This window comes from Anolis carolinensis, chromosome 2 (genome assembly GCF_035594765.1).
Source record: "Anolis carolinensis isolate JA03-04 chromosome 2, rAnoCar3.1.pri, whole genome shotgun sequence".
Classification (NCBI taxonomy): domain Eukaryota; kingdom Metazoa; phylum Chordata; class Lepidosauria; order Squamata; family Dactyloidae; genus Anolis; species Anolis carolinensis.
In genome coordinates this window covers 71273540-71301128 of record NC_085842.1, presented here as the reverse complement: position 1 = coordinate 71301128, position 27589 = coordinate 71273540, and the positions used below count along the sequence as shown (strand labels likewise).

The 27589-nt window shown below is 38.0% G+C and overlaps 1 protein-coding gene across 2 annotated transcripts in view; it reads right to left on the bottom strand.

Moving 5' to 3' along the window:
- fam120a (family with sequence similarity 120 member A) overlaps positions 1-27589 on the bottom strand; it is an 89297-nt gene that overhangs the window by 58890 nt on the left and 2818 nt on the right. For both annotated transcript variants that reach the window (XM_062969954.1, XM_062969953.1), the window contains exons 2-3: positions 16257-16503; positions 15635-15717 (exon numbers count right to left, since the gene is read on the bottom strand). In XM_062969954.1, the coding sequence (XP_062826024.1) occupies positions 15635-15717; positions 16257-16503 (330 nt within the window). The remainder of the gene's footprint in view (positions 1-15634; positions 15718-16256; positions 16504-27589) is intronic.

Below are 27589 nucleotides of genomic sequence, written 5' to 3'. Positions count from 1 at the left end.
TATGTTGTAATTACTGTATTTACGAATTTAGAACCAAAATATCATGATGTATTGAAAACATTGACCTCAAAAATGCATTGAATAATCCAGAACGTTGGATAAGCGAGTGTTGGATAAGTGAGATTCTACTGTACATGTAATAACTTTTTAATTGATTCAGAATGTATTGTACAATTTTATATATGTGTTTTATTGTAAGCCACCCTGAGTCCCATATTGGGTGAGAAGGGTGGGATATAAATATTGTAATAAATAAATAAAATAAATAAGTATGAATGGTGGAATTAGGGAAAATGATTAGCATGTAAAAAAAAAAGGATTTGTCAGACTTTGGTGATGGGAATACTTTGTTGGGAGGTGTTAGCTGGCCCTGATTGTTTCCTGTGTGGAATTCCCCTGTTCTCAGAGTTTTGTTCTCATAGAATCATAGAATAGTAGAGTTGGAAGAGACCTCATGGGCCATCCAGTCCAACCCCCTGCCAAGAAGCAGGAAATCGCATTCAAAGCACCCCCAACATATGGCCATCCAGCCTCTGCTTAAAAGCCTCCAAAGAAGGAGCCTCCACCACAGTCTGGGGCAGAGAGTTCCATTGCTGAACAGCCCTCACAGTGAGGAAGTTCTTCCTGATGTTCAGGTGGAATCTCCTTTCCTGTAGTTTGAAGCCATTGTTCCGTGTCCTAGTCTGCAGGGCAGCAGAAAACAAGCTTGCTCCCTCCTCCCTATGACTTCCCCTCACATATTTGTACATGGCTATCATGTCTCCTCTCAGCCTTCTCTTCTGCAGGCTAAACATGCCCAGTTCTTTAAGCCTCTCCTCATAGGGCTTGTTCTCCAGACCCCTGATCATTTTAGTTGCCCTCCTCTGGACGTTTTCCAGCTTGTCAACATCTCCCTTCAACTGCGGTGCCCAGAATTGGACGCAGTATTCCAGGTGTGGTCTAACCAAGGCAGAATGGAGAGGGAGCATGACTTCCCTAGATCTAGATGCTATACCCCTATTTATGCAGGCCAGAATCCCGTTGGCTTTCTTAGCAGCTGCATTACATTGCTGGCTCATGTTTAACTTTGTTTAACTCCAAGGTCTTTTTCAGATGTACTGCTGTGTAGCCAGGCGTCCCCCATTCTGTATCTTTGCATTCCATTTTTTCTGCCGAAGTGAGGTATCTTGCATTTGTCCCTGTTGAACTTCATTTTGTTAGTTTCGGCCCATCTCTCTTGTCTGTCAAGATCGTTTTGAATTCTGCTCCTTTCTTCTGGAGTGTTGGCTATCCCTCCCAGTTTGGTGTCGTCTGCAAACTTGATGATCGTGTCTTCTAACCCTTCGTCTAAGTCATTAATAAAGATGTTGAACAGAACCGGGCCCAGGACGGAACCCTGCGGCACTCCACTTGTGACTTCTTTCCAAGATGAATACGACGCATTGGTGAGCACCCTTTGGGTTCGTTCGCTTAGCCAATTACAGATCCACCTAACTGTAGTTTTGTCTTTTTTTTGTTTGTAGTTTTGTCTTTTTTTGTTTGTAGTTTTCTTTATTTAGTGTTCTGATTTTAGAGATTGTACTTTTCTGTTTTATTATATGACAGTAATTTTTATATATTTTGATTTTAGTGTTTTTGAATAGTTGGAGGTAGATTGTATTTATTTTCACGGTTCACAGTAATACAATAATAATAATAATAATAATAATAATAATAATAATACGAATAATAATAGTAATGATAGTAATAATAATGACTTTGGAAATATAGACTGCTTCACTCCCTTCTCAGCTGGTTTGTGGAAGAATCCTTTCTTAGGAGGTGTTAGTTGGCCCTGATTGTTTCCTTTGTGGAATTCCCAATTTCCCTGATTTCAGAGTGTTGGTGTTTATTTACTGTCTTGGTTTTAGAGATTATATTGTTCTGTATTGTTCTACCACAGTAATTATTTCATATTACAGTAGAATCTCACTTATCCAACATTCGCTTATCCAATGTTCTGGATTATCCAACGCAGTCTGCCTTTTAGTAGTCAATGTTTTTGGAGTGAGTGTTTTAAATTCATTGTGATATTTTGGTGGTAAATTTCACTTCACTTCACTTCACTTCACTTCACTTCATTTTATTTCTTAATTAGTTGCTCTCCACCAGAGTGCTCCGAGCAACTTACAATTTTAAATATCATTCCACAATATAAAAACATTCAACATAAAAACATTCAACCTAAAAACATTCAACAGTGACTATTTGGCAAATTATCTGATCTGATCTGATTTACTTAAATGCACAACCAAACAGCCAAGTCTTGAGCGCTTTTCCAAATTTGTAACTACAGTAATTACTACATAGCATTACTGCGCATGGAACTACTTTTTGTGTCAAATTTGTTGTATAACATGATGTTTTGGTGTTTAATTTGTATAATGTTTACCTAATTCAATGTGTAATTGGTTTTCCTGAATCCCTTCTTATAATCCAACATATTTACTTATGCAACGTTCTGCCGGCCTGTTTATGTTGGATAAGTGAGATTCTAGTGTATATTTATAATCTTATATTATTTGTTTAGAAGTGGATTATATGAGGCGCCTTCTGTTATAATAATTATTATTATTATAGCCTTGAGTTATTATCATTGTTATAAAAATAACTTACTATTATTAGTTCTTATTATATTGTTGAATGATTACCAATGTTATAATAATTATTATTACATTTGTGAATGATTATCACTGTTATAATAATAATAATTTACTATTATTATGAATTGTTAATACATTGTTGAATGATTATCAGTGTTATAATAATTATTATGACAGCCTTGAATGTTTATTATAGTTATAATTATAATAATAACTTATTATTATTAGTTATTATTACATTGTTGAATGATTATCACTGTTATAATAATAATAACTTACTGTTATTATGGATCATTATTACGTTCTCGAATGATTATCAGTGTTATAATAATAATAATAATAATAAATTAGTATTATTATTGGTTATTATTACATTCTTAAATGATTACCAGTTATTATTATATTAATAATAATTATTACGCACAGAGAAGGGAAAGGTGAGGGCAACAGAGCTTGTGAAGGAAAAAGGGGGGGCTCCTGAAGCATTTGAGGGGTTGTAATTTGTGGGTGATAACAACAACAACAATAACAACAGAAAAGGGTGGAGCTCTGCCTGGGCCAACTTGGGCCTTCCCTTGAGTTGTTTTGGGTGCCAACTTCCACCCTTCCTGGTCTGAGGCTCTTTCCTTTTAACCAGGTGAGGGGGAAAAGGAAGGGGCCTGAGGGCGGGAAGGGTGGGAGTTGGCGCCCAAAACAACTCGAGGGGAGGTCCAGGCCTGCTTGAGGGCCATGCCCTCCTCTTCCCCCCTCACCCTGAAGACCTCCGAGAAGAACCCAGCAAGAAGTCGTCGAGGTGGGCCAGGGTGGAGACGGCGCTGCAGAGGGCCCGGTACTAGGAAGGCCGAGGCCGGGAGAAGGACAGAGGGTGAGGGGGGGGGTCCGCGGGGCCTTCCTCGCACTGAAGGGAGGGGAGAGGGACGGGAGGAGGGGGCCTGCGCAGCGACTGGGGACCCTCCATGGCCCCTGAGGGGGGAGGAGATTGAGGGGGAGTGGGCAGAGAGCAACGTAAGGCCCGCACACTGCCCAGCCCTCGCCCCCTGCATCCTGCGCCCACCAAGGAATCCGCCTTCTTGCCTTCCTTCCTTCAGCCCAGGCCCAGCTCTGAGGCTAGGTGTTTGCGAGGCCTCCTTGGTAAGGATGATGTGTGTGTGCGCACGGGAAGGGATGAGAGGGTGATGTGCGCACAGGCGCACATCGCCTGTTGCGGTTTTTGGCCTTTAGTTGGCCCTGTGATTGTGTTTGTCATGTAATTGTGTTGTATCTTACTGGAGGCGGGGATGATGGATTGTGTTGCCAATTTTGGAGTTGGGGGGGGTTGGGTTTTGTTGTTTTGTGTGTCGCCACAATGCCATCACTCATTTATATATATAGATTTATAAAGAAAACAATTTTTCCCTATATGACATATATCACTAGATAGGTATGGTAAAGGTTTTCCCCTGACATTAAGTCCAGTCGTGACCGACTCTGGGGGTTAGTGCTCATCTCCATTTCTAAGCCGAAGAGCCAGCGTTGTCCGTAGACACCTCCAAGGTCATGTGGCTGGCATGACTGCATAGAGCACCGTTACCTTCCTGCCGGAGCAGTACCTATTGATCTACTCACATTTGCATGTTTTCGAACTGCTAGGTTGGCAGGAGCTGGGGCTAGCAGTGGGCGCTCATTCCGCTCCCGGGATTTGAACCTGGGACCTTTCGGTCTGCAAGTTCAGCAGCTCAGCGCTTTAACACACTGCGCCACCACCAGGGCCCCTATATCACTAAATACATCAATTTAAATCAGTTTTCCCCACCCACTCTATTGAAAAACAATAAATGAAATAATAACAAAAGATTAAAATGGAGTTTCCACCTTAGCCCTCCACATTTGTAGGTTTAGCATGTGATGTTTTGAATATTCACGGCTGATTAATATACTCTTGCTAGGAATTTCTAGGTCAACCAGCACTTCTCAGTGGTCAACTCCCAGTAGAGCTAGAGGAGCTAGAGATTCTTAGAGAACACTTCTCTAGGCATGTGTAGGTTCTCCAGTGTGATCCCTCCTAGACCTATCCCCCAAACTTAGCAAAAATTTCAATCCCTGGGATTTGCTCGCTTTTGTGGTATGTCTTCTTGAAGCTATATGATTTTTTAATCCTCTCTTGTTGGCAACCAAAATGGCTTTTAGAGCAAATCCCCTACTGAAGATTACATTTATGGTTGCTCAATTGTAGGGAAAGTGCAAATAAGCAGAGATAAATAGTATACAGGCAGTCCCCGAGTTACAAACATCCAACTTACAAATGACTCATAGTTACAAATGGGGGTGAGACAACCGGAAGTGAGAGAAATCTACCACTTGGAAGGGAAATTCACTCCTGAAAGAGACATAGGGGAGAAAGGTTTGGATTAAGCTTGTGAAAGCTGTTGGAAAGAAGGCAAAAACCCCTGGAACAAACTTTTTTCATAGCAGGAAGAACTATGGTTACTAGGCATGAGCTCAAGCACCGAAAATGGTTTCCTTCCAGCACAAAAATGGTTTCTTTCCAACATCTATGAACAGCGGGTGAGGGGCTTGCACAAAAGAAACTGAAAGAACGGAAAAGACAGCAGTATTATTGTTAAAAACAGTGAGGAAGCACAGTACAGGATTGTTCTGAGGAGCGAGGTTGTGTTTTCCAAATACAAAGGATTTGGGAAAGAGAATAGTATTTTATTTCTAAGAAGTGTGAATGAACTTGGCTCTGGGTGAAATCTATGGTCTCTGCTTTACAAAAATCCATTTACTTAATTATATGTGAGATCAAACAAGGCTTCAGTTTATCAGAAGTAAGAAATGTTGCTCTGTGCTTATTAAAAGGCAATATTAACATAATCTTGCTGGCAACCTAACTCAGATGCAATCTTTGAACGACTGAATCTCAACAAGTGGTAGGCCTTGATCCAAAATCATTAACTGCACTAAGGGGAAAAAAATCAACTGACTGAAACCTGGTGTCAATCCATCCTTAGAAATCTGAGGTTAAAAATAATTTTAAAACAATAATTACACATTTATCTTACATATTGCTACATTTTTGGACACTTTTGTCTTTAAACAATGAAAGGAAATCAAAATAAAGAAAGGAAACCACCATTTAAAGAGTAATGATATCTCCAATGTTAGGATTGAAAAGAATGGACCACACAGAGTTTGATTTTTTTTCTATTAGAAATGAAACTGATTTTTTAAACACCACTTTAAAATGCTCACAGCTTTTAGAGGCCCTTCCAATTTTAATTTTAAAGTGATGGCTGTATTTTTGTCTATAATTACACTTTACTAAACTGCAACATCAAAACTAAGTTCAGATGTACTGAATGACAAAGATTCTAGGTTTCTTTTTATTAATTAAATAGTAAAGGCTGTACAAATAATTCTGAACATACATTTCTAATAGAAATGAAAGTCAGAATTCATGATTACAGTTCCTGCAGCCAAAACATACAAATGCTTTAACAAAGCAGTCAACTGCATGTTACTCAGTTACAAGACACACTCAAATGGGTACTGAAGACTGTATTTTTTTAAAAAAAATTAAACTGGGTAGCACTATAAGTATGGAGGAGGAAGTGACATCACACCTGTAAAATGGAAGTTTGAAAGGAGAACTCTGCAATCCTGGAGAAGATTTTTTTTTTTACCCAGTAACTGGAACCGAGAAGTCCACAAAAGAAAGTAGCAGCAGCAGCAGATTAAGTGGCTGAAAAAGACAGGCAGTGAATAGTTTTATTCTATAACTACTAGAAGAAAAACCTCAAACACTTCTGCTAGAACAAAGAGGATGCCATGAAGTTACATAAAACACAAATACTGGAAGAGAGGATTATGTTACAGTGCAGTATCCAAAATATTAATGAAAGTATGTTTGTAAAAGAACATGGTTACAGATTCTTTCAAAGACAGAAAAGAAGGAAAAGAATCAAGAATATGAACTAATGTTCAGGCTTAAATAGATGGTGGCAGAATGAACGTTAAACGTTTAATACGTTTAATAAAGTTACTAGAACATCTGCAAACTGATCGTTATGAGATGTAAATGAAAAGGGGCGAAGGTAAGAAATTTCAACATAGACGAGTCAGCAACATGATAACATGAAAAGCAAAGCTAATTTTAAACTCCTTTTATGCAGATGAAGAGCTGAGAATGACTACTTTTGCCAAGTTTCCAAAGGCTGAGTGTGCCTTTATCAAGATCTAAAATTCAGAAATTCAGTCTCTATTTCAAAAGCTCTGCACATCATTTTCCAGATATGACTATTAATAATGTCTAAAATCAATACTTCATACAGATTGGTAGCCCTGAACAGCTGCATCTTCACTTTGCAGAAATATAGAGCACAACCAACAATGCCCTTTCTTAAATGTTCTTTTATTATCTTATATTTACAATTTAAAAGGTCTTAGCATGCCTAAACAATAAAAGACTTTCAAGACGATATTATGTTGGTGTTCTCCACCTCTACACTGATAAGAGGATTTGTGGAAAGCAATTCAAGGATGAAAACAGAGTTATTCAGAGATAACCCAAGATTTATTTACTCTGCATTATCGATTAATTGATTATTCTCTATTACTTTGTATTCCCTTTACTCAGAATTTCACCTGTTTTTAATCAAAGTCAGATCCTCAGAGCAATAAAGAAACCTGCTTTACTGGACTATACCACTTCAAACTAGAGATGAACACCATTCTGTACATACACAATTGAGGTGTTAGGAAATAGGTTCTAGATAAGCATGCTTTTAATGTAATTTGGAACATACAAAAATGCATTCTCCCACCTGCAGTCTGAACTGCTACAGTCTAGCAACAGATTCATATCAGTGATCTCAATAACCTGCATTTCCTCCCAGATTGTAAATTCATGGGAAGAAACCATAGCAATCCAGAGATTTGCAGTATTATCTCTGAAAGTCATTTCCCAGCAATGGCACTATTATGAGAAGGAAGACTATAGTGGAGAATGTGTACTATAATATTGAGTGCACAAGGGACAATAGTATCAAAAGACTGAGCAAAAGGAACTATGGAAAATAAATGGTAAACAGATAAGTGGAAGGAAGAGAATGAATACACTGGAAACACAAGGAATGTCTAAATAAAACATAAAAGAGGGAGCCAATGTAAATCATAGAATACTATTACTCTGAAAAGAAACAGAAAAATAAAATTACCCCCATATACTTATGCATAAGTCTAGACATTTTAGTCAAAAAATCAACCACAAAAACCCTAGGTCAATTTTGGGGTTTTTAACAATAAAAAAAAAGAACCATACCTTCTCTGAGTACAATGGCAAAAGAGAGGAGGTTACTCGACTCTCCAACATGGTTATGCTTCTGGTATTTTTGAATGCCTTGGTGGGGAAAAATGTTCATCTCCTGTGAATGCCAACAATATCATGGCATTGATGGCAGAAGGGAGAGGCACAAATATTCTGACCTCCTGTGTGTTTGTAATAAGGGTACTGTTCCATTATCTGGGCGAAGGCCACCAGGGGCCGCTCGAGAAAGAAGGATAGTCCATTTTATGGGAGGAGAGGGTGAGTTGAAGGAGAAAAACCATTTCCCCTTGTTTTCCTGTTATTTCCCCCACCCATATCCCCATCATGGAAACAACCCTTCTTTATGACATGGGAAATGGGGAGGATGCATAACCAGCGAAAATGAGGAAAATGGTTTTCCTCCTTAACACCCCCCCCAATAAAATGGACTATCCTTCTCTGTCTAGCGCCCCCTGGTGGCCTCCCTCTGGATAATGGAACAGTACCGTAATGAAGTCTACTTGCTAATTTCTGGCAATGCTGGCATTTTTATAAATAGTTATGTACTTTTTGTGTTCACTGAATAGTTAACATACGCCATGTTATGATACTCTAAACAAACTGGTCTGCAAAAGAAATTCTACAAGTAATGGGGTAAAGTTTGCCTCACAAATGTGATGTCCATTCTTGTCTCAGAAAAGGAAAGAAGGAAAAGCACTAATAACTGAAAAGCACAGGAGTGACATCAAGTTTCTTAGTTTCAAACTTTAAACAAAATTACATTCATGAGCAGCTCTATAAACATATTGACAACAAATCAAGCCTACAAACAAATCAGAACGCGCATGAAAAAATTAAAGACATTTGCACTGTTCACAAATAACAAACAAGAATGTGACAAATATTTTGCCAAAACAGAAAGGATGAAAAGTCCCTCTGTGGTTACTGTACAGAAGCATGTATAAATGTAAAATTTTAGTCAAAAAATGACCCAGAAACCTTGAGTCAACTTTTCCACAGGTAAGGGTAAGTACTGTACTTTAACTCTATTTTTATTTTTTGAAAGGAACCATTCCCTTGTTTAAGGAGAGTAATGAAAGGCAAGAGATTAGTCTGTATCTGGAGAATCTAAAACAAGCATGAACAAACTTCAGCTCTCCAGGTATTTGGGACTTCAACTCTCACAATTCCTAACAGCCTTGGAGCTGGAAAGGAGTCATGCAGGTTGAGATCCAATGTTCTATTACCAAATGCCCCCCTCCCAAAAAAAACAACACCTCATAACCTAGAAACAACAAATGGGAGAATTTTCTTGAATTTACTGGTGTGATGGAGGTAGAAGCAAATGCCAAACTACAACATGAATGCCTTATCAGTAGGAATAGAATTCAGCATTCCAAACAGGAGGAAAAAAGGCTATTTTCAATAGCATGTCTGACAAATAGACAACATGAGTAACATCCACAGTCCAAATCCACAATCACCAAGGAAACCCATTGCTATAAGTCAGAATTGACTTGAAGACACATAACAACATTGATATCTAATTTTGGTTACTGTATTTGTAAAAAATGCACATTCATGGATATGAAGTGTGCCAATTCAAATTATGTTTGAAATGAAGAAATAAGTACAGTAGAGTCTCACGTATCCAACATTCGCTTATCCAACGTTCTGGATTATCCAACACATTTTTGTAGTCAATGTTTTCAATACATCGTGATATTTTGGTGCTAAATTAATAAATACAGTAACTACGACGTAGCATTACTGCATATTGAACTACTTTTTCTGTCAAATTTGTTGTATAACATGATGTTTTGGTGCTTAATTTGTAAAATCATAACCTAATTTGATGTTTAATAGGCTTCTCCTTAATCTCTCATTATCCAACATATTTGCTTATCCAATGTTCTGCTGGCCCGTTTATGTCGGATAAGTGAGACTCTACTGTATAACAAGCAGATAACAAGCCTATTCAAAATAAGACTGAAAGGATACAAAATATATGTAAACTTATTTTAAAATTTCAGATATTATCTCTAGAGAAACCTCTTTGGCTCAACATTAATTGTGGACCCAAGAAACCACTGCCCAATAATAAACTTGCATAATGGGAAGTGTTCATCCTGTTGTGGATTATATTCCTACCTCAATAGGGAGTACTCTTAGAAGTATTGTGACTCCTAGTTAAGCGCTTTAAAAAAAAAAAACAGATTTAGATAATGTTCCAAAAGCAAGCTAGACAGACAAATATCTCCTGACTACAGTTTACCCATGCTGATGCAAGTTCATGGTTGAACTCTTGCAATGCATTGTGTGAGACGTTGCCTTTGAAAATCTTGGAAACAGCTGATCTGAAACAAAGCAGCAGCAAAACTGTTAAACAGAAATGGATGGGATGATTGTATCACACCAGAGCGTTGTGAGCTCTGCAGGAGCTTTTAGTTCATTTCCAAACCCAGTTCCAAGGTGGACATTAACCTTTAAAGTCCTAAATGACTTGCAGCCATTGAGGAATGCCTTTCCCTTTAAATACTTTTGTGGACTTAAGATCATTATGTGTCTCTTCTCCAGTTGCAAGCACCAAATGAGGAGAAATGAGGATGGCAGATATAAATTTTTCCTCAGAGACATTTCTTGGGGTCAAGTAATTAAAAAAAAACTTCCAGTCTTTTCTGTTTTAAAAAAAGTGTACTCTATGTTTAGTCCATGGTTCTTCATCTACATAGATTTTACAGTGCTTAACATTAACATTTATGTATACAGGCGTCTCAATTAACAAAACACCTGATTTTCCTGTTACTTTTGTTTAGCTGGAAGAATTTTAGCAGCACTGCCACTAGAAGAATAGTGAAAAGGGGCTGAAGAAACACAGTTTTAAAGTGTCGGCTTGAGCAGCACGTCTGTTGTGAACAATGCAACGAAGCTTAAGATGAGAAAAAAGTGGAATTTTAGCCAATCCTACTGTAGTTGTGTGTAACTACTTACAACAGGGAACGTAAACAGCAGTTCTCCCCAGAATCCCATACTGAATATGCAAGGAATGCAGAAGGGGAGAACAGATAAACCTGCCTTTACTATATTCTCCCCATGTGTAGGTAGGTAGGTAGGAAGCTAGCTAGCTAACTTAAATGTGTAAGTTTGGCAACAAAATAGAAATTATAAAAAAAATTGTCCCTGGCTGCATTTTGAAATAAATTTGCAGGTCTCTAGAAGGCTGAAAATAGTTTTGCTTAGATATGCAAGGCTAACTTAACCTGGTTGTTTCATTGCAAATGTGCACATTGTTTAGCTTTGAATTAGGTTTGATAATTCAACAAAGATCAGTTGATGTTCAGTCGATCTTTCTTGTGCCGTAGGAATGCATTCCTATTCTCTCCACATTATTTCTGCCTCTGGTCCCAAATTGTCTCTTAAAGAAGTAATATCCAGGAATGCCTCTATTCATTAACTGCAATATTCCTGTATTATCAATTTAATTTACTTTTGGTGAATGGCCCAGAGAGCTCCAGAAACTTAAATAGTACAGACATACAGTTTTCAACACTGTAACACAAAGGATCTAAATGTTTCACAGCAGAGCTTATATATGATTATTTTAAATCATGCATTTGTGAAACAGAGAGCATCAGGGCAAGGAATGTAGACCAGCTTGCTTAAAAGGACTGGAGGAAGTTGCTCCTAGGTGCAGAAAAGAGGCAAGAATAGGAAGAAAAAATCCCCACCTAAAATCAAACATAATGAGATTGTAAACTTAGGAAGCAACTGTCAAATCAAGAAATATAAGTAGTTACTTGACATGGTAAATGTTTTGCATAGTATTACCTAAAATGAATGATAATTTTATTATAAAATATCATTTTCTGCCCATTCTGTCACCCCCAGAATATAGTCTTCTTGTTACGCCAAGAAAGTTAACAAAAGTAACCCCTAATAAAAATTTTGAATTGTCAACGTTTTTTCTTCATTAAATAAGTATATATCTCATATCTCATGCAGAACAGGTCATATGAAAGTACAGTTTGAGATAAGAAAATTACAAATGTATACAAAATAAAATGTGTATTTTATCACCTTGTTTTTTTACTCCCCTACCACTAAGAGCTGACTAACAAAAAATAGTTATAATATCCCCAAGCTTTTAAGTAGAAGTCAGAGAATGAAAATTCTCATTGCATGTGTTTAGAATGCTAATACTGACCAAATCATGACTGCATTTACACAAGTTTTCATCTCTTCCCCAAGAAAGAATGATCCAAAGAAATTCCCTTCGCCATGGCTTCTAACATTCTGAAACATGTTATTCCTCCATTCTTTCACCATCAACACTAGTCTCCATGACAAAAGGAGGAATTTCAATATGCTGCCAGTTATCTCTGTAAAGGAAAACCCAATTCCTGCTTTTACAAGTGTTGATAAACATATACTAAGCCCTCTACATACCATGGTATACTTCATTTATGTTAAAACCAAAACTGTATAGGAACCTCAATGGGAGGAATAAAACTCCTTTAATAGATTAATCCATTCTATTGTGAGATTGCCTCTCCGTTTTATGCTCTGAGAGGGCCGATACTTCAACAACACATATTCCTGGCTCTTTCACAGCTTCTTTAACCATGAAGTTACTACAATATGTGTCTTATATCAGATTTGCTAGTGAATTTTCAACTGTTTTACCAATCTGTGGCTTGCAGGATTGTGTGTGAAATCAGTTCTAGGCCTTGGTAGGAAAGGCAGAGCCAGGCAAGGGAAGGAGAGATCAGGTAGCTCCATATATGGTAGTGGAGTCTGACTGGTTGATGGAGTTGGAGGGAGTTGCCTAGCAACAGGAGGTAGGCGGTGCCAGAGAGGCAGAAAGAATTAGGCAGTCAGAGAGAGTTAAGCAGCCAGGGAGTGGAGTTTGAAGAGAAAGTAAGGAAGAATGTGCGAGCTGTTTGAGGAGCTCAAGGAGAAGTGCTAGATATTGAAGAGAGTCTCTAAGGGTTAGAGTGCTTATGTTTAAGAGACTCTGGAAAAGAGGTCTGAGAGGTTATAAAAGCTTATTTTGTTCTCTTGTGAGGGAACATACTGAAGTTCTGAGAAGCACAAGTTAAAGAACTATTTTATTTTAAGTAACCAGCTTGTTATTGTTCTGTAACCAATACGCAACCTTTTTGTTCAAGTTCAAATAAACATCTTAATTGTTTTTACTTGACCTCAAGTCCTCAGTGTGTCTTTCTGTTTATTAATTTAAGGAGGTGGCCTGTCTGCTCATTAACCATTGTTCTATATGTTAGAATTTCTCGCCATTTTTGAGTGGCTCTGTGCGCTGGCTCATATGTTATAATTGGTGGCAGCAATGGTACATATAATATTTTCAGTGGCAGCACATGGCTTCACCTGTTAAGACTCAGCTTACCTGCTTGGCCACTTGGATGTTTTATTTGCCTGTCCACCTAACCAGGTAAAATTTGTCCATAAAGAGGATCTCCATCCTGCCTGAAACCTTCTTCTATTGCTATCTTCAATCCATGTGAAAAGGTAAGAGGCTAGCTATTTAAAGCCTAAAAAAGTGATGTATGGCAATGGCCTAGTCCTTTGCAGTCCAGGAAATTGTTACGTTGCAGTCTGTTCCTGAACATGGGCTTGATCTGCGCTTTGTACACTTGATGGGGAACTAACCAAATCAGCAAGAACTATATCTGGCTTTTTCTAAATTGGTAGTTGGCCTAAGAGGCAGGAAAAAGCTTCCTCACTTTTGTATCGGGATATGTAACAGGAGCTTAAGACACAAACCAGCACAGACATTGCCTTTGAACCCCCTACAATGCATTTCCAATGGTCAGTTGTACTGAATAACTCTGGCGAGACTATGTGAAAATAAAACATACAAACATGCACACTAAAGCAATTTGATTCATGTTCCAATCAAATGGTAAATGACATGACACTACTCACAGTATTTAATATAAAGTGAATGAAAGTGAACACCAGCAATCTACATGCAGATTCGTAACAGCCTATCTCTGTGTGACAGCTTTGGATATCATGGGTCGTGATGCTGCAGGTTGGAGAAACCAAGGATGGCTGTGTTCCAATTTTTTTTATTTTAGAGATGATTGTGAAACATTTAATATAAATAGTCACTCAAAAAAGAGGGGCAGGGAGAGGAGAGAAAAGAATAATCCCAGCACCCTGCAAAAACCACAGGGTTGAATCAACCTTCAGTTTAAGTCTACAATCCCAAAACACGCTTAACTGAAAACATGTTCCACTAATGTCAGCAAAACGTATTTTAAGTAAACAAGCTAAGGCCTGGGCTGTTAGCACCTGATGGTTTCTCCCACATCTACTATCTCAAAAGGAGTCTTGATCAAGATGCTTTTCTAGAGAATACACTCGTTCATTCAACCAATATGAAAGCATTATACAACTGCAATGAAGGATAAGGTGAACTTAATTGGTCAAAAATTCCTGTTATGCCTTTACCCTGATATTAACTTAATTGCAAGGACTGTTTTCTATAATGTGTTTATACAGGCTGACAAAGTGACATGATGTAATAAAGCCAGGAAGTTATTTCTCATGCCTAGATAACTGTTTATAATTTCTTAACTTTCCATCATTGATGCTTCGTGAGATCTGATTATGTAGTACCCTCACAAAACTAGTTTTTGTAGTATTGACTAAAAAAATTCTGCCATGTAGCAAAGGAAAACAGTCCTAAGCAGATCTTTCAAGCTATCAAAGTAAGTTTTTAGGTATGCTTGTCCTTTTTAAATCTTACAAACTACAGCTCTCCCCAGAGAAATAGAAGCCTAAAGGCACTTCCGGACAGGCCCTATATCCCATGATCTGATACCAGATTTTCTGCTTTAAACTGGATTATAGGAGTCCGCACTGCCAGATAATCTGGGATAAACAGAAAACCTAGGATCAGATCCTGGGATATAGGATCTGTCTGGAAAGGTCCTAAGGGTGTTCTTTTTCATACCTAAACCATCACAAACTGTACAGAGGATGTGAAGGTAGAACTCTATTTAGCATTTTTAGTTCTTCAGAAAATGAACTGTACAACACTGTGCTTCCGAGTAGAGGTGAGGAACCTTTAGAGGTAATTTCCAGAAGTTGTAGCCAAAATGGCCAACAGTTAAGGGTTGTGAGCATCGTATTTCTCAATATGTAGAGGGCCAAAGGTTCTCCAACCTATTGTCAAATACAAGGGAATATAAGATTAAAAGAAATGCCATTCCCTCAAAGCTAACTAGCAACCAAATGAATATGGAGGAAAATACAGTAAGTTCTGCAGCATATTACTACGATAAAATGAAAAATAAAATAAAAAGTAGGAAATATGTTACTTCACCGATTCGTATCATTTGTAATCTAACATGTTCCTTTTGAAGTTTTGGAACTATGCTGTAGATTAAGGGGGCTGTGGGTCAATATTTATCTGGAGCCAACCCTGACTGGGACCACCTTCTACCTGGAAACCAATGTCCTCACTGTGGAAGAGTATGCAGGTCAAGAATAGGTCTGCACAGCCACCTACGCATCCACCACCAAGACACTACCCTTGGAGAGTCATCATTTTTGGGCTACGAGGAATCATCTAAGTAATTAAGGAGGCACCCTATGTTAAACGTGGGAAAGATCCAATATTTTTAAAATGGCCAACATTATAATGACTCATATTTATCCTATCTTATTTGTTTAAAGACCTGATGTTGTATTAATGTTATACCTTAAGGGAGGCTAGTGGATGTTCTGGACCCAGTAAACTCCAATGAAATGAAGCCAAATCTTCATCAGGTAGAATATGATTACCTAAAATATACAAAATGTAACATTTAAGACTGTATGCTTTATATAAGCACAGATATCATATGCTTATTGTTTCACAAAAACACCTTGAAGCAGCACTGGCATTAAGACAGAGTTAAACATTAATCACATTGAGATTTTACTTCCAATTAGTGAAGTTACAATTACAGAATACAGTAATAAGCATTATATGTATATTTTCTTAGTAACCTCTAATTCAGAAGCATGCTTATCAGAAAGCAACTTCTCCATCTCTCCCTTAGTTGTGCTGCTAAGCAAACATTTTCTAGTACTGTGGCCCTATTTCGGTTACCTTCCTAACCATCTGGTTATTACTCACAAGTAAAAGTCCTTGGCGTCAGGTAACAGATATGGATTTCTTGCATTAATTGTACTTATATATACAATGAAACTCACAGGGTTAAATACACAAATCACTGGTGACAAATATCTCATAAATATGTATAGAAAAACACAGTCTTTCAAGTAACACCTTTTAAAGATCACTTTAAATGTGGAAGTCCATGTGTCATTCCACCTACCTAAAAGAGCAGCAAAAATAGGAAACCGATTTGGATTCAGGTCCAGTTGCTTGGCAACTTCATGCATCAGGTATTGGCTTGTCGTGAGGCTTTTTCCATTACGGCTCAGTTTTAGGGCATGGGCACTGAAATAGTATGGGATGTTGCACAAAGCATAATCTGAATCATATGCAACCAAGCCATGGAAACCCTTTTCTCGGCAAAAAGCAATTACTTCTTGATGGTGATCTTCAATGCTCTGTGCAACCTATGTTTAAAAAATAAGGGAAGGGAAAAAGAATACACAAAAAGTTAATACCAAACTGTATAAATTCCTGAAAAGTATGAAGTTAACATGTTAAAAATGCTAATGCCACTAGGAGAAAACCTAGTTAAATACAAAGAATATGCAGCCCTAGCTTAATGAACCCTATTTTAGTAAAGCATTGGAATGCTGCCTTCATTCTTTGGTGTTTTTCTGAATACCTGCCCATCTAAACATATATGTACCCCAGAGAGTCTCTCATTGAAATGAACAGTGTTTCAAATTTGTTTTTTTCACACTTGAATGTGAAAGGAGGCACAGAGGTTTGGCAGGTATTCCTGATTGTGTCATACACCTAAAAGGGAAATAAAAGAACAACCCAGATTCCCTACTTCTATCCCTCCACTCCATTTCAAAAACATACATGTCAATTTATGCAAAGCAAATATTTACAAGAACATATACTTCCAAATAAGTAGCTGCTAAGAGGGTTAACAGTGTCTATTTTAACCTTCTGCAACTGGGAGCTCAGCAGAGGAAAAACCAACAACAACCCTTCTCCAGGAACCTGGAATTTGATTATGGTCAAAAGTATATATCATCTCTACTACTGCATACCATGCTTTGTGGATTTTTAATTTTAGAAAATCTTAGTAAAAATGGAAGCAGGTAAAAACAGTAGAAAGTAAAATATTGTTTGATGCAAAGGTATTTTCAGGAGTATCATAGTTTTGTGGAATTATAGTGGATTTGGCTGAGATTTCCAAGACTCATCACTTGCTTTTATAATTTAATTGATGTGTTTTTCAAATGTACTCTACTGAAAGGCAGCAAAACGATATAACAGTAATAAGTGTATTAAATTATATGTAATATATAGTAGGTATTTGGTTATTCACCCAAGGACTGGGCTGTGGTGCAGGCTGAAAAGCAAGCCAGCTGCAACAAATCAACAAATCACTCTGACCAAGAAGGTCATGAGTTCGAGGCCAGTCCGATGCCTGCGTCTTGTCTCTGTCTCTGTTCTATGTCATGGCATTGAATGTTTGCCTTTATGTGTGCAATGTGATCCACCCTGAGTCCCCTTCGGGGTGAGAAGGGCGGAATATAAATGCTGTAAATAAAATAATAATAATAATAAAAAAATAAAATACGAGTAATTGGTGTTGGTTACTATATTGATTTAAATTTAAAAAAACATTTAAACTTAAAACAAGTTTTCAATTTGAAATGCAAATATGTTCAAGCAGACCTATTAACTAGTTGCTATAGCAACGAACAGACTTTAGGGCATAGCTTTCATCCAACATAGTAACTTAATTGAAAGCCTTTGGAAAATCAGTACAAGTGCCCTTTGAACTACAAATTATTTAGACTTTCATTTGCCCCTTTCAGTATATTTCCTAGAATACTAAGCAAGTTGCTACAAATATGCACTTTACTGTAGGTTGGTTTTGCTGAACAAAACAGCAGATAAGACAAGACTGTGGCTTATATCACTTCTAAAAGCAAAAAAAAAATGTTATAGTGACCTACATAAGCTGAAGTACAGGCATATATCAGTCAATAAACAATATGATAACTAACTTCTTTCGCACAAAGCCTTTTCAGGTCCACCCAATCCCCTTTCTCCTTGTCCTCTATCTAGCTTTCAGTTTTTTTAGAACCACCAAAATTGGGAAGATGGAGAGATGGATACAAAAAGAGAGACTTCTAATGTTGGATTGCAGAAACATGTTTGCATTAAACAATGCAAAAGACCTTGAGTTTGGAAAGAGGGGAATACCACCCTAACAGATCCATGTGTGCCCACTTGCAACGGATAAGTTAAACAGCAGTTAAAATCTCTTTTAAGCATATCTGAAAAATTAAACACCAATAAAAGAGGTAATTCCACCTCCACAGCTCCCACCACAGCATTTTAAAAGTACAGGTCTATAATGATGGCTACCAAAATGGAAATCCTACAAAAATATAAGCCGGTGAAAGAAAAAGCCATTCTTGAATCTATTATGGAAGGATTTGTGAAATGACCTCTAGAAAGTTCGATGTTTCTGCTGACTTTTTACAAAACTTACTTGATCTCTTTTTTCATTTCACTTGTGCATATTGTTAGTTATGAATAAAGAGCTCACATAAAAGTTCACATTGAACTTCTTTATTATGGTATTATTATCACTTCTTCCTTTATCATCATATTTAATCGCATAATCGTTGCCCCAACGTAATGGTCACATCCCCCTTTGGGGGTGTCAAAAATTGTATTTTTGTTTTCCCCATATAATAGTAATGCCTGCAGTTGACGGGTGTGCCTTTATGAAAGAAGGTGGGATTATTATTGACAGCTCAGAGAGGCATGCAGGTGAGCCAGTCAGAATTCCAAGACCACACCCAGCTGGCTGCAGTCAAAGGAGGCCTCATAGCTCTCCCGCAGATGGCTTTGCAGTCATGGGGTTTCCTTCAGCTGGCAGCTGAGGGAAGCCCCATAACTGCAAAATTGTTTCCCAACATAATAGTCATTCCCCCCCCCCCGCCCCCCAAAAAAGGGGGGGAGAAAGTGTGGCTATTATACAGTGAAATATGGTATTGCTATATTACATTTCTGTTAAAACATTAATGTCTAGGAATGCTTCATTAACTGAGATAATACCTAGGCAACCTCCCATGTTCTTTGGTCAATAGAATAATGAACACAATTAATTTAAATATAACAGTTTAGTTTAGGTAGTACAAGATCATCCATGCAGATCTGCAGATGAATCTAGCAAAATATAATGTAACATACCTTAGATTTTAGTGTCTGATGACAATTTGTAGTTCTAGTGACAAATTCACAAAAATAAAATTTAGAATAAACCTGTATCTATTCAAAAATCCCACTGAGTTCAAAGGGGATTATTTCTAAGTAACTAGATGTAAGATTGCAGACTTAGCTTGTGCACTTAAGCAGGGATGAGCAACAAAAGACTTGCCTGCTTCTGAAATCCTGCCAGTGTTGACACCAAATCTGCTTCTGGACTTCTGACCATTGAAATTGGGCAATGATGAAGCAATTCTCTTTTTCAACAAACAGGTTGTCTTGGACTTAACTGCGCTACCAGAACGTCTCTGTAGATGGCCAATTTTCTCACACCAGAAGTAACTTGCAGTATGTTCTCATGTTGCTTCTCACACGATAAAAAAAACCCTCTGAGTATAGTCACAAAAGGCAAAAGCATAATCCATCCTGGGAGAACCTAAAAGCAGCATCAATCCTTTGAACTCTCCCCCATGACTGTACCACCTCTGGCCTGTTTGAATGCTGGGTTGGGAAATGATGATGGTGTTCAATTGGCAAATGGCCTCCTGAGTTGGCACTGGTATTTTCCCCTCATTATGAAATGACCCTCAATTTCTCCACAGGTTATATTAAAATCCATAATTTTGACCCTAAAATCGGCTCTCAGTTTATCCAGACAAAACAGAGGTGCTTGCCACCAAGGGTCCTAATCTGGGGATGGAGGTGTGTCAACCAGTTCTGGACGGGGTTATACTCCCCCTGAAAGACTGTGTTCACAGGTTGGGTGTGCTCCTGGATCGCTCTCTCCAAATGTCAGCCCAGATAGATAGTCAGGAGTGCTTACTATCAGCTTTGGCTGATACCCCAGCTGCACCCTTCCTAGATTTGGAGGACCTGAAGATGGTAGTGCATGCACAGGTAACCTCAAGGTTGGACTTCTGCAATGAGCTTTAAATTGGGCTACCTTCATACCAAGTTTGGAAACTCCAGCTGGTTCAAAATACAGCAGCCAGATTGGTTATAGGAACTTCTAGGAGTGAGCATATTACACCTATCCTAAAGTCACTCCACTAGCTATCAATTAGTTTCTGGGTAAATTACAACGTGCTGGTTTTGACCACATGGTTTGGGTCCAGATTACCTAAAGGACTACCTTTTCCCATACAATCGGCCTCGAACAATGAGGTCCTCTGCAGGGTTTCTGCTCCAACCAGCCAGAACCCAACTCGCAACCACTACCCAGAGGACCTTTTCATCGGGTGCCCCATGACTGGCAGGCCAACCCAGACAGTCTTTAAGCATGAATTTTAAATGCGTGTTCTTTCTCAATTTCTATTTTGTGTAATTTAATATGTATTTTATAGAAATATGTTTAATATGTAGCTTTTATAGGAATACATTTAATACGTGTATCTGTAGTATTTTTGTAATGTTTATATGTTTTAATTATTATGTAACCCACCTCTAGCCATGAGGAGAGGCAGATAAGAAATAAAATAATAATAATAATAATAATAATAATAATAATAATAATAATAATAATAATAATTACAGTAGAGCTCCACTTATCCAACTTTCGCTTTTACAACACACCGTATTATCCGATGCCCTGGGCACCCTCCCTCCCTCGCTTGCACAGGAGAAGGAGGATTGCTGGGAGAAGCAGCAGTGACAGCCTGGAAGCCTCCTTTGGGGGCTGCACTGTCCCCACCACTTGTTCTCCTCCTCCTCCTCCTCCTCCTCCTCTCTCTCAACAGCCAGGCTGCCAAGGGAGAGGAAGAGGACGAGGAGGAAGAGGCTCCTTCTTCTGCCACCCTCCCTATTATCTGACAGTTTAGCTTATCCGACTTTCTGCCCACCAGTTTAAGTCGGATAAAAAAGACTCTACTGTATTATTATAATTTATACATGAAGTTGACCTATACACAACAATATACAGCATACACTCTCACTGTACTTTGTCTTTAAGGAAAACTTTTTCTGTCTTATAACTACAGGCAGTCCCCGAGTAACAAACACCCAGCTTACAAAGGACTCATAGTTAAGAACAGGGATGAGACAGCAGGAAGGGAGATAAATCTATCCCTAGGAAGGGAAATCCACACCTGGAAGAGTAATCATGGGGAAAAGGTGTCTCAACTGAAGCTTTATCACCATTCCTTGTTTCCTTAATAAGCAATTTTTTTTCAAAATCTAATTATCACAGGGATAGCAAGTGAGGTGAAATAATCTGAACAGGGGAACAGACAACAAAACAAACACTACAGGGATGTTACCCTTTCCCTATACGATCCAAAGCATGTATGTGCGCGCGTGTGTGGCTGGAGTTACACTAAAATAGACTTGTTTTGACTTACATACAAATTCAACTTAAGAACAAACCTACAGAATCTTTTTTTTTTTTTGTAACTTTGGGATTGCCAGTACACTTAATGATTGTAGCCCAGTAGCCCACTCTTGGAAATTCCCTATCCCTGCTCTAAGCCATAATTTTACATAATGAATAAGAGTTACCTCCCCAACCGCTTTATTAATAATAATAATAATAATAATAATAATTGCAATTATTCTTTGCAAAATAATTAATTTTGCAAAGAATCTGAAAGATTCCACTTCCAGTTTACATTAATCACAGTTAGCCATGTTGTTTGAGGTACATGAACTGTGATGATCTCTTAAACCACAGATTACTATGAAAGCCCTTTTAAAAAACTAAAGTTAACATTAACCACACTTTACAGAGCTTCATCATCACATCAAACCATGATTAATTAAAACTGGAAGCAAGCATATCAAAGTTCTCCTTGTTGTCTTACAAGAAGAGCATGAGAGTTTGAACAACTTGAGGCTGGATGTAGCTCAGTCTCATCATACAGGATGGCTCTTGCCCTTATGTGAGCAGGGTCACAACTTCCAAAATTCCACATAACAGTAAGAGTGAGGGCATGTTGGGAGCTGTATGATCGTGGGAAAGAGAATGTAAAAGAGAATTTATTCCTATACTCCGAACTTCCCAGGACAATTGGATTCCCATAGTTGTCAAAAAGTTGGATGGAGAGTCAAGGATAATACTGAAGGCACCACCCTCTTTCCCAGTAGGATTTAGCTGACTGGGAAGCAATACAGTGTTGACATCGCTTTAATTGCCATGGCTCAGTATTATGGAATCCAGTGGAAGTTGCAGTTTGGTGAGAAACCAGCACTTTTGGGCAGAGGAAACTGAAGACCTTATAAAACCACAGCTCTTGTGCTTCCATAACAGAGCCATGATGTCAACACTGCATTAATTCTACAGTGTAAATGCACCCTGGGAGAGCAACCAAGTTGAATTCTCTGCCTCACTGGCATCCAACTCACCATCCAGCACGTGGACTTGGGGGTCATAAAGAATGTCCGTGATATAAAATGATGCCTAAATGCAGTCAGTATGTTATTTGTATGTTATTTGTAATCCTAAACCACACAAGTCATTTATTTCTTATCCTTGGCATGTTTTTCTATTTCACACAGAAAGAGGCTTAGCCTAGTTTCAGTTTTTAAGTGTAAGTCTTAAATTAGGTATCTTTTTATATGTTATTTTTGAGAGTTTTTTTTAAATGAAACCTACAATTGAGTTTTTTAAAACATTACATTTGTTAAAAATATCAAAGTTCAGTTTAAAGGTAGACAGATTTTACCCTGCTTTTTGACTGCTTGTGGGAGTTTTCATACAGTTCACATCGATTACATCAAGAAGTGGTAAAACAATAATTCTGGCAGAACATCAAAACGCCAAGAAAAACTCATTATACCTCCCACATTAGAAAATTTCATACTTGATCATAACTGAAAAGCCATGTCACATGTCATAGCCAAAACAGCCTTTGGTGTCAAAGAAATGTAAAGAATCTCTGATGATCATCAGAGGGATGGGCAGGATCATGTACAAGGGGGCTAACCTTCGTGTAGCCTAATCCCAAAAATGTTTTGCACTTGGTGCAGTTTCCACACACACAAACCTATCATTTGTGGGCCTAGTCCTTCTTGCTTGCTCCTTACACGTTTTGATACGGAAAAAAGCAGTTTACTCATTTGCACACTTCAGCTACCATATATACTGTGCCAATGTACTAACACCTGATTTAATTTTCACATCCTACATGGCTCAAATATATGCAGAAATGGCAAATAAAACCGGAGTAGAAGAACAAACTTTATAGGCCAGGTTTTCCAAAAAAAAAAAACCAAAACAAAAAAAAGTAATACAGACAACATAATTCAACACTACAATGTCTTTTATTAAATGTATGCTACCAATAGTAAAGTGATTCTTGTTTGTACTTTTGTGAAACGTTGAATTAAAAAAAAACAGGATTACATTATATACAGACATATACAGGTGCTATGTGTTGAGTACTAAGCCAGTTTACTACCATTTCATAATCTGAATACGTAAATAAAAAAAGTAAATGTGCATAATCTCCAGTTTTTCCAATAAGCATGCAATTCAAAAGAAAAGGCACTTGAAACTTCTAAATATTTACTCCAAATTACCTCTCACTTTACTTTGCAGCACAGGGATCTATTCAGTATATATACATTCTTACTCCAGTTGTAAGCCTGACTAAATGCATTTTATTTTTCAATAAACTATAATTTTAAAGTTTTAATTCCATCTTTTATTCGCAGGTGATTCATGAAGTGATTCACAATACTAATCAATAACAGAGTGACTAAATGCTAACACCATTTCTCCACAGTACTCATAATTTTGTCAGAAGGCTCTGATATGAAAATATAATCTATATGGAAGAATAAAATTGAGGATGACTGTGTTCTGCCCAAAATAGTTCAAACTACAATATCTATGCAAGCTAAAAATAGGGCTTATATCAAAAAAGAAGTAGTCCTACTATAGCTTTCATATCTTTGAATAAGAATAAAGCAGAGCTTACTAGAATTGCAAATACAAATATTAAAAAGAAAAAGACAACTTTTGACAAGTCTCATGTAAGAAGACAAAGAGAAGCAGAAAATCCAGTCCAGAAAACAAAGGCAATATTTGGATGACAAAAAGGCCTTAATCTAGGATACATTTCAGCTATATAAACAAATCATGTTCAACTTAGGTTTTATTATGAGTTGAGAAACAAAACTCCTAACTACCAAAGCTTCAATTTGACATTACAATTTTATCTAACAATCAGTATTACACTTTTTATGTACAGAAATGTGGGGAAAATATTTCAGTCTGTGAGGGGAGTATGGAAACATTTGCTATGTATTTTTATCTTCCTAGGCAAGAATATGAATTATGTGATGAAAAGGCCTTTCCTCCAGTAAAATTTCTGATCAACGTTCTTTCTAACCAACCAGGACCGTTTGTCAGTGAGCATTGTGAATTTTGTGTGTGCATGGAATACTGTACAGACAAGTTTCTAACCTCCACCAGTCCCTCCTTTATTAGAAATGCACGTCACATCTGATTAAGTTACCCGAGAAGAGTGTGGTTGCACTTAACAACTCTCCACTTCTATACAGAAGAATTTAACCAGCCGACACGAACAGAGCAGTCTAACTTGTTCACTGCCATGCTTCACTTCATGTCTGTCACTCCCATAAGCCAATCACAACACTAGATCTGTCAACTTGTACGCTTATGAAATTTCTTACCAGTTACAACTGAAACAAGGGGTGGGACTTCCACTATCAACTTAGTCTGAAGTATCACTGCCTCTCTAAAATGCACAATGACTTCTAGGCCTTAAAGGATACTTTCCAAGCCACAAAAAAGTTCCGCAACTCAAGCCCAGGGAGGGGAAAAATGTGTTTTCTTTCATTCAATTGAAATGAACTCAGAAAAAAAATCTTCAACAGCTATTTTAAACTATATTTTCTCTCTCCCACCCGATACAGAAAAAAAGTTCTTTGTCCTAGTTATAGGAATGGTTTAATCTGCCAAAAGGACAGTATAAAAGTCTGCTTACATTAAGCTCTGATTACAGGGCTGTCTCTGAAGGTCACGTAAAACTTATTATACTATGCATCGGATCTGACAAAAAGTCTCCAACTACTTATGAATGTGCTCAACACTTTTATTTCTCATTCATGAAAGTTTAAGTGAAATAATCCACAAGTTATATGAGTTCAAGAACAGATTTCACTTCGATGACAAAAGTGGAAAGAATACTAGTTAAAATTTAATCATAGAAAACTATTGCCTAGTTCTTTCAACTCTAAAAAATAATGCTCAGTCATAAAAGGGGCCTGGTTTGACATTAATATAAAGACAATCAAGGCTAGACAGTAATCCAAGTAAAACTTAAAACTGTTATCCCTGTCCAGTTTCACCACAGCAGTTGTATTTGCTTGTTTTTTATTTATGCATATAGAAAGATATATGAAGAGTAGTTTTTCTGAAATATGAAAACTTTAACCAAAGTATATTCTACTTATTCATGGCCAGGCTTTCATGGGAATTCTAGATTTTCAGCTTGAATGGTGGCTGAAACCACTTTTCTTGCAATATACAGTTGTTAAACAACTTGTTGCTGACTCTCTTTTCCTTAATAAATTTATGTCCAGAATTTCTCCATGTCTAGTTTGAAGTGAGACAAGACGCAGAAGTAATTTATTTAAAAAACACATTTATTTCTAGAAGCCTAGTAAGGAACATTTTTAAAATCTTATCAGAACAATGTCCCTGGAACAACATGGAGTTTTTAAGATAAGCAAACTGCAGTCATTTCAAACATTAACTAGGCAGATATGGAGAAGAACTCTTGCAGATTCATTTTGCTACCTGCTCATATTCTAACTCTAAATCAGAAATATTAAATAGTGAGCAGCAAAGTTCTCTCTGCACTACCATAACCACAGAAATAGGATTCTAAGAGCCCTTCCACACAGTCATATAACCCAGAATATCAAGGCAGAAAATCCCACAATATCTGCTTTGAACTGGGTTATCTGAGTCCACACTGCCATAAACTCCAGTTCAAAGCAGACAATGTGGGGTTTTATTCAGCTGTGTGGAAGGGGCCTAAGATAGTGAAAAATACAGATCTAAAGGTCTTGGGCAAGTAGGCTCAAGGCTAAAAATCAGATTTTTACATATAAAAAAACAAAGTGGAAATACAGCTTTGAAAACAGTAAAAAAACAAATGCTGGCTGCAGCACCCAATTTAGTCCCACAAACTTATTAGGCCACTTCAGATGGTGGCTGAGAGGCTCCAGGATGTTCCAGATCACCCTCATCTGGTTTTCAAAGCTTGACAGGTATGTATAAATAGAAAAATCCCTGTAGAGATTGAGGACATCGAAGTGCTTACTAAACCCTTGCCTTGGCTAGCTATGGGCCCCCTGCAGCTCTGGAGTTATTAAGGAGGAGACAAAAAAACTACTATGGTTCAGCATCTCTGATCTGAAATTCCAAAACACTCCAAAATTGTCCACATGGGTGGCTGAGATAGTGGCACCTTTGCTTTCTGGTGGTTCATTGTACACAAATGTTTCATGCACAACAATCATTTAAAATACTGTGCATAAAATTGCCTTCAGGCTGTGTGAATAAGAAACAAAAATAAAATGTATGAATAGACATGGGGGGGGGCATCTTCAGGTATTCCAAACATGTTGAAAAATCCAAAATACTTCTGATCCAAAGCATTGAGTATGCCTTGTTGAGTACCCCAACAAGGGAAACTCGACCTGTACTTATGTCCTATTTTGATGGCTGGGAGGTAGGCAGAAAAACAGAGCCAAGTCCCCAGCCAACCTCAAAGCAACCTAAACTTTTTGGCCACGCCTGGGCAACCATTAAGAGCCGGCAGTGAGCATGCCTGTTCCCAGCACCTCCTCTCCCCGCCCAAGCTGCCAGCTTTTGACGACATTTTGCAGATCCAGGGAGAGAGAAGTTCTCTCCTCGCTCTGGGAATCGGGAAAGCCACCAGCAGAAAGGGCAAAATCTGCTGCCATCTTAGGAGGGCTGCTCTCCTCATTTCCAAAAAGAGGAGAAGGGTAGCACAGAGGCTTCCTTGCATGAACAGCGGGACACTGAATGGCGCCTGGGCAGCTCCCAAACCTTCCTTTGCTTCTCCCCCCCCCCCCCAACCCCCCATCCCACCCTGGCAAGGAAAAAGGAGGGAGGGGAGCCTTGGCAGCAGAAATATAAAAGGGTACAGAGGAGGGAGAAGGTGATCAAGTGTGGTAGGGGATATGGCATAGGAAAGGGGCCAGCAGTGGAAAGGGGTGGCAGAGTAGATCAGGGAGTGGGAGATGGCACAGGAAAGGGTTCGTTGGTGCAATGGATAAGGCAAGAGAGAGGAAAAG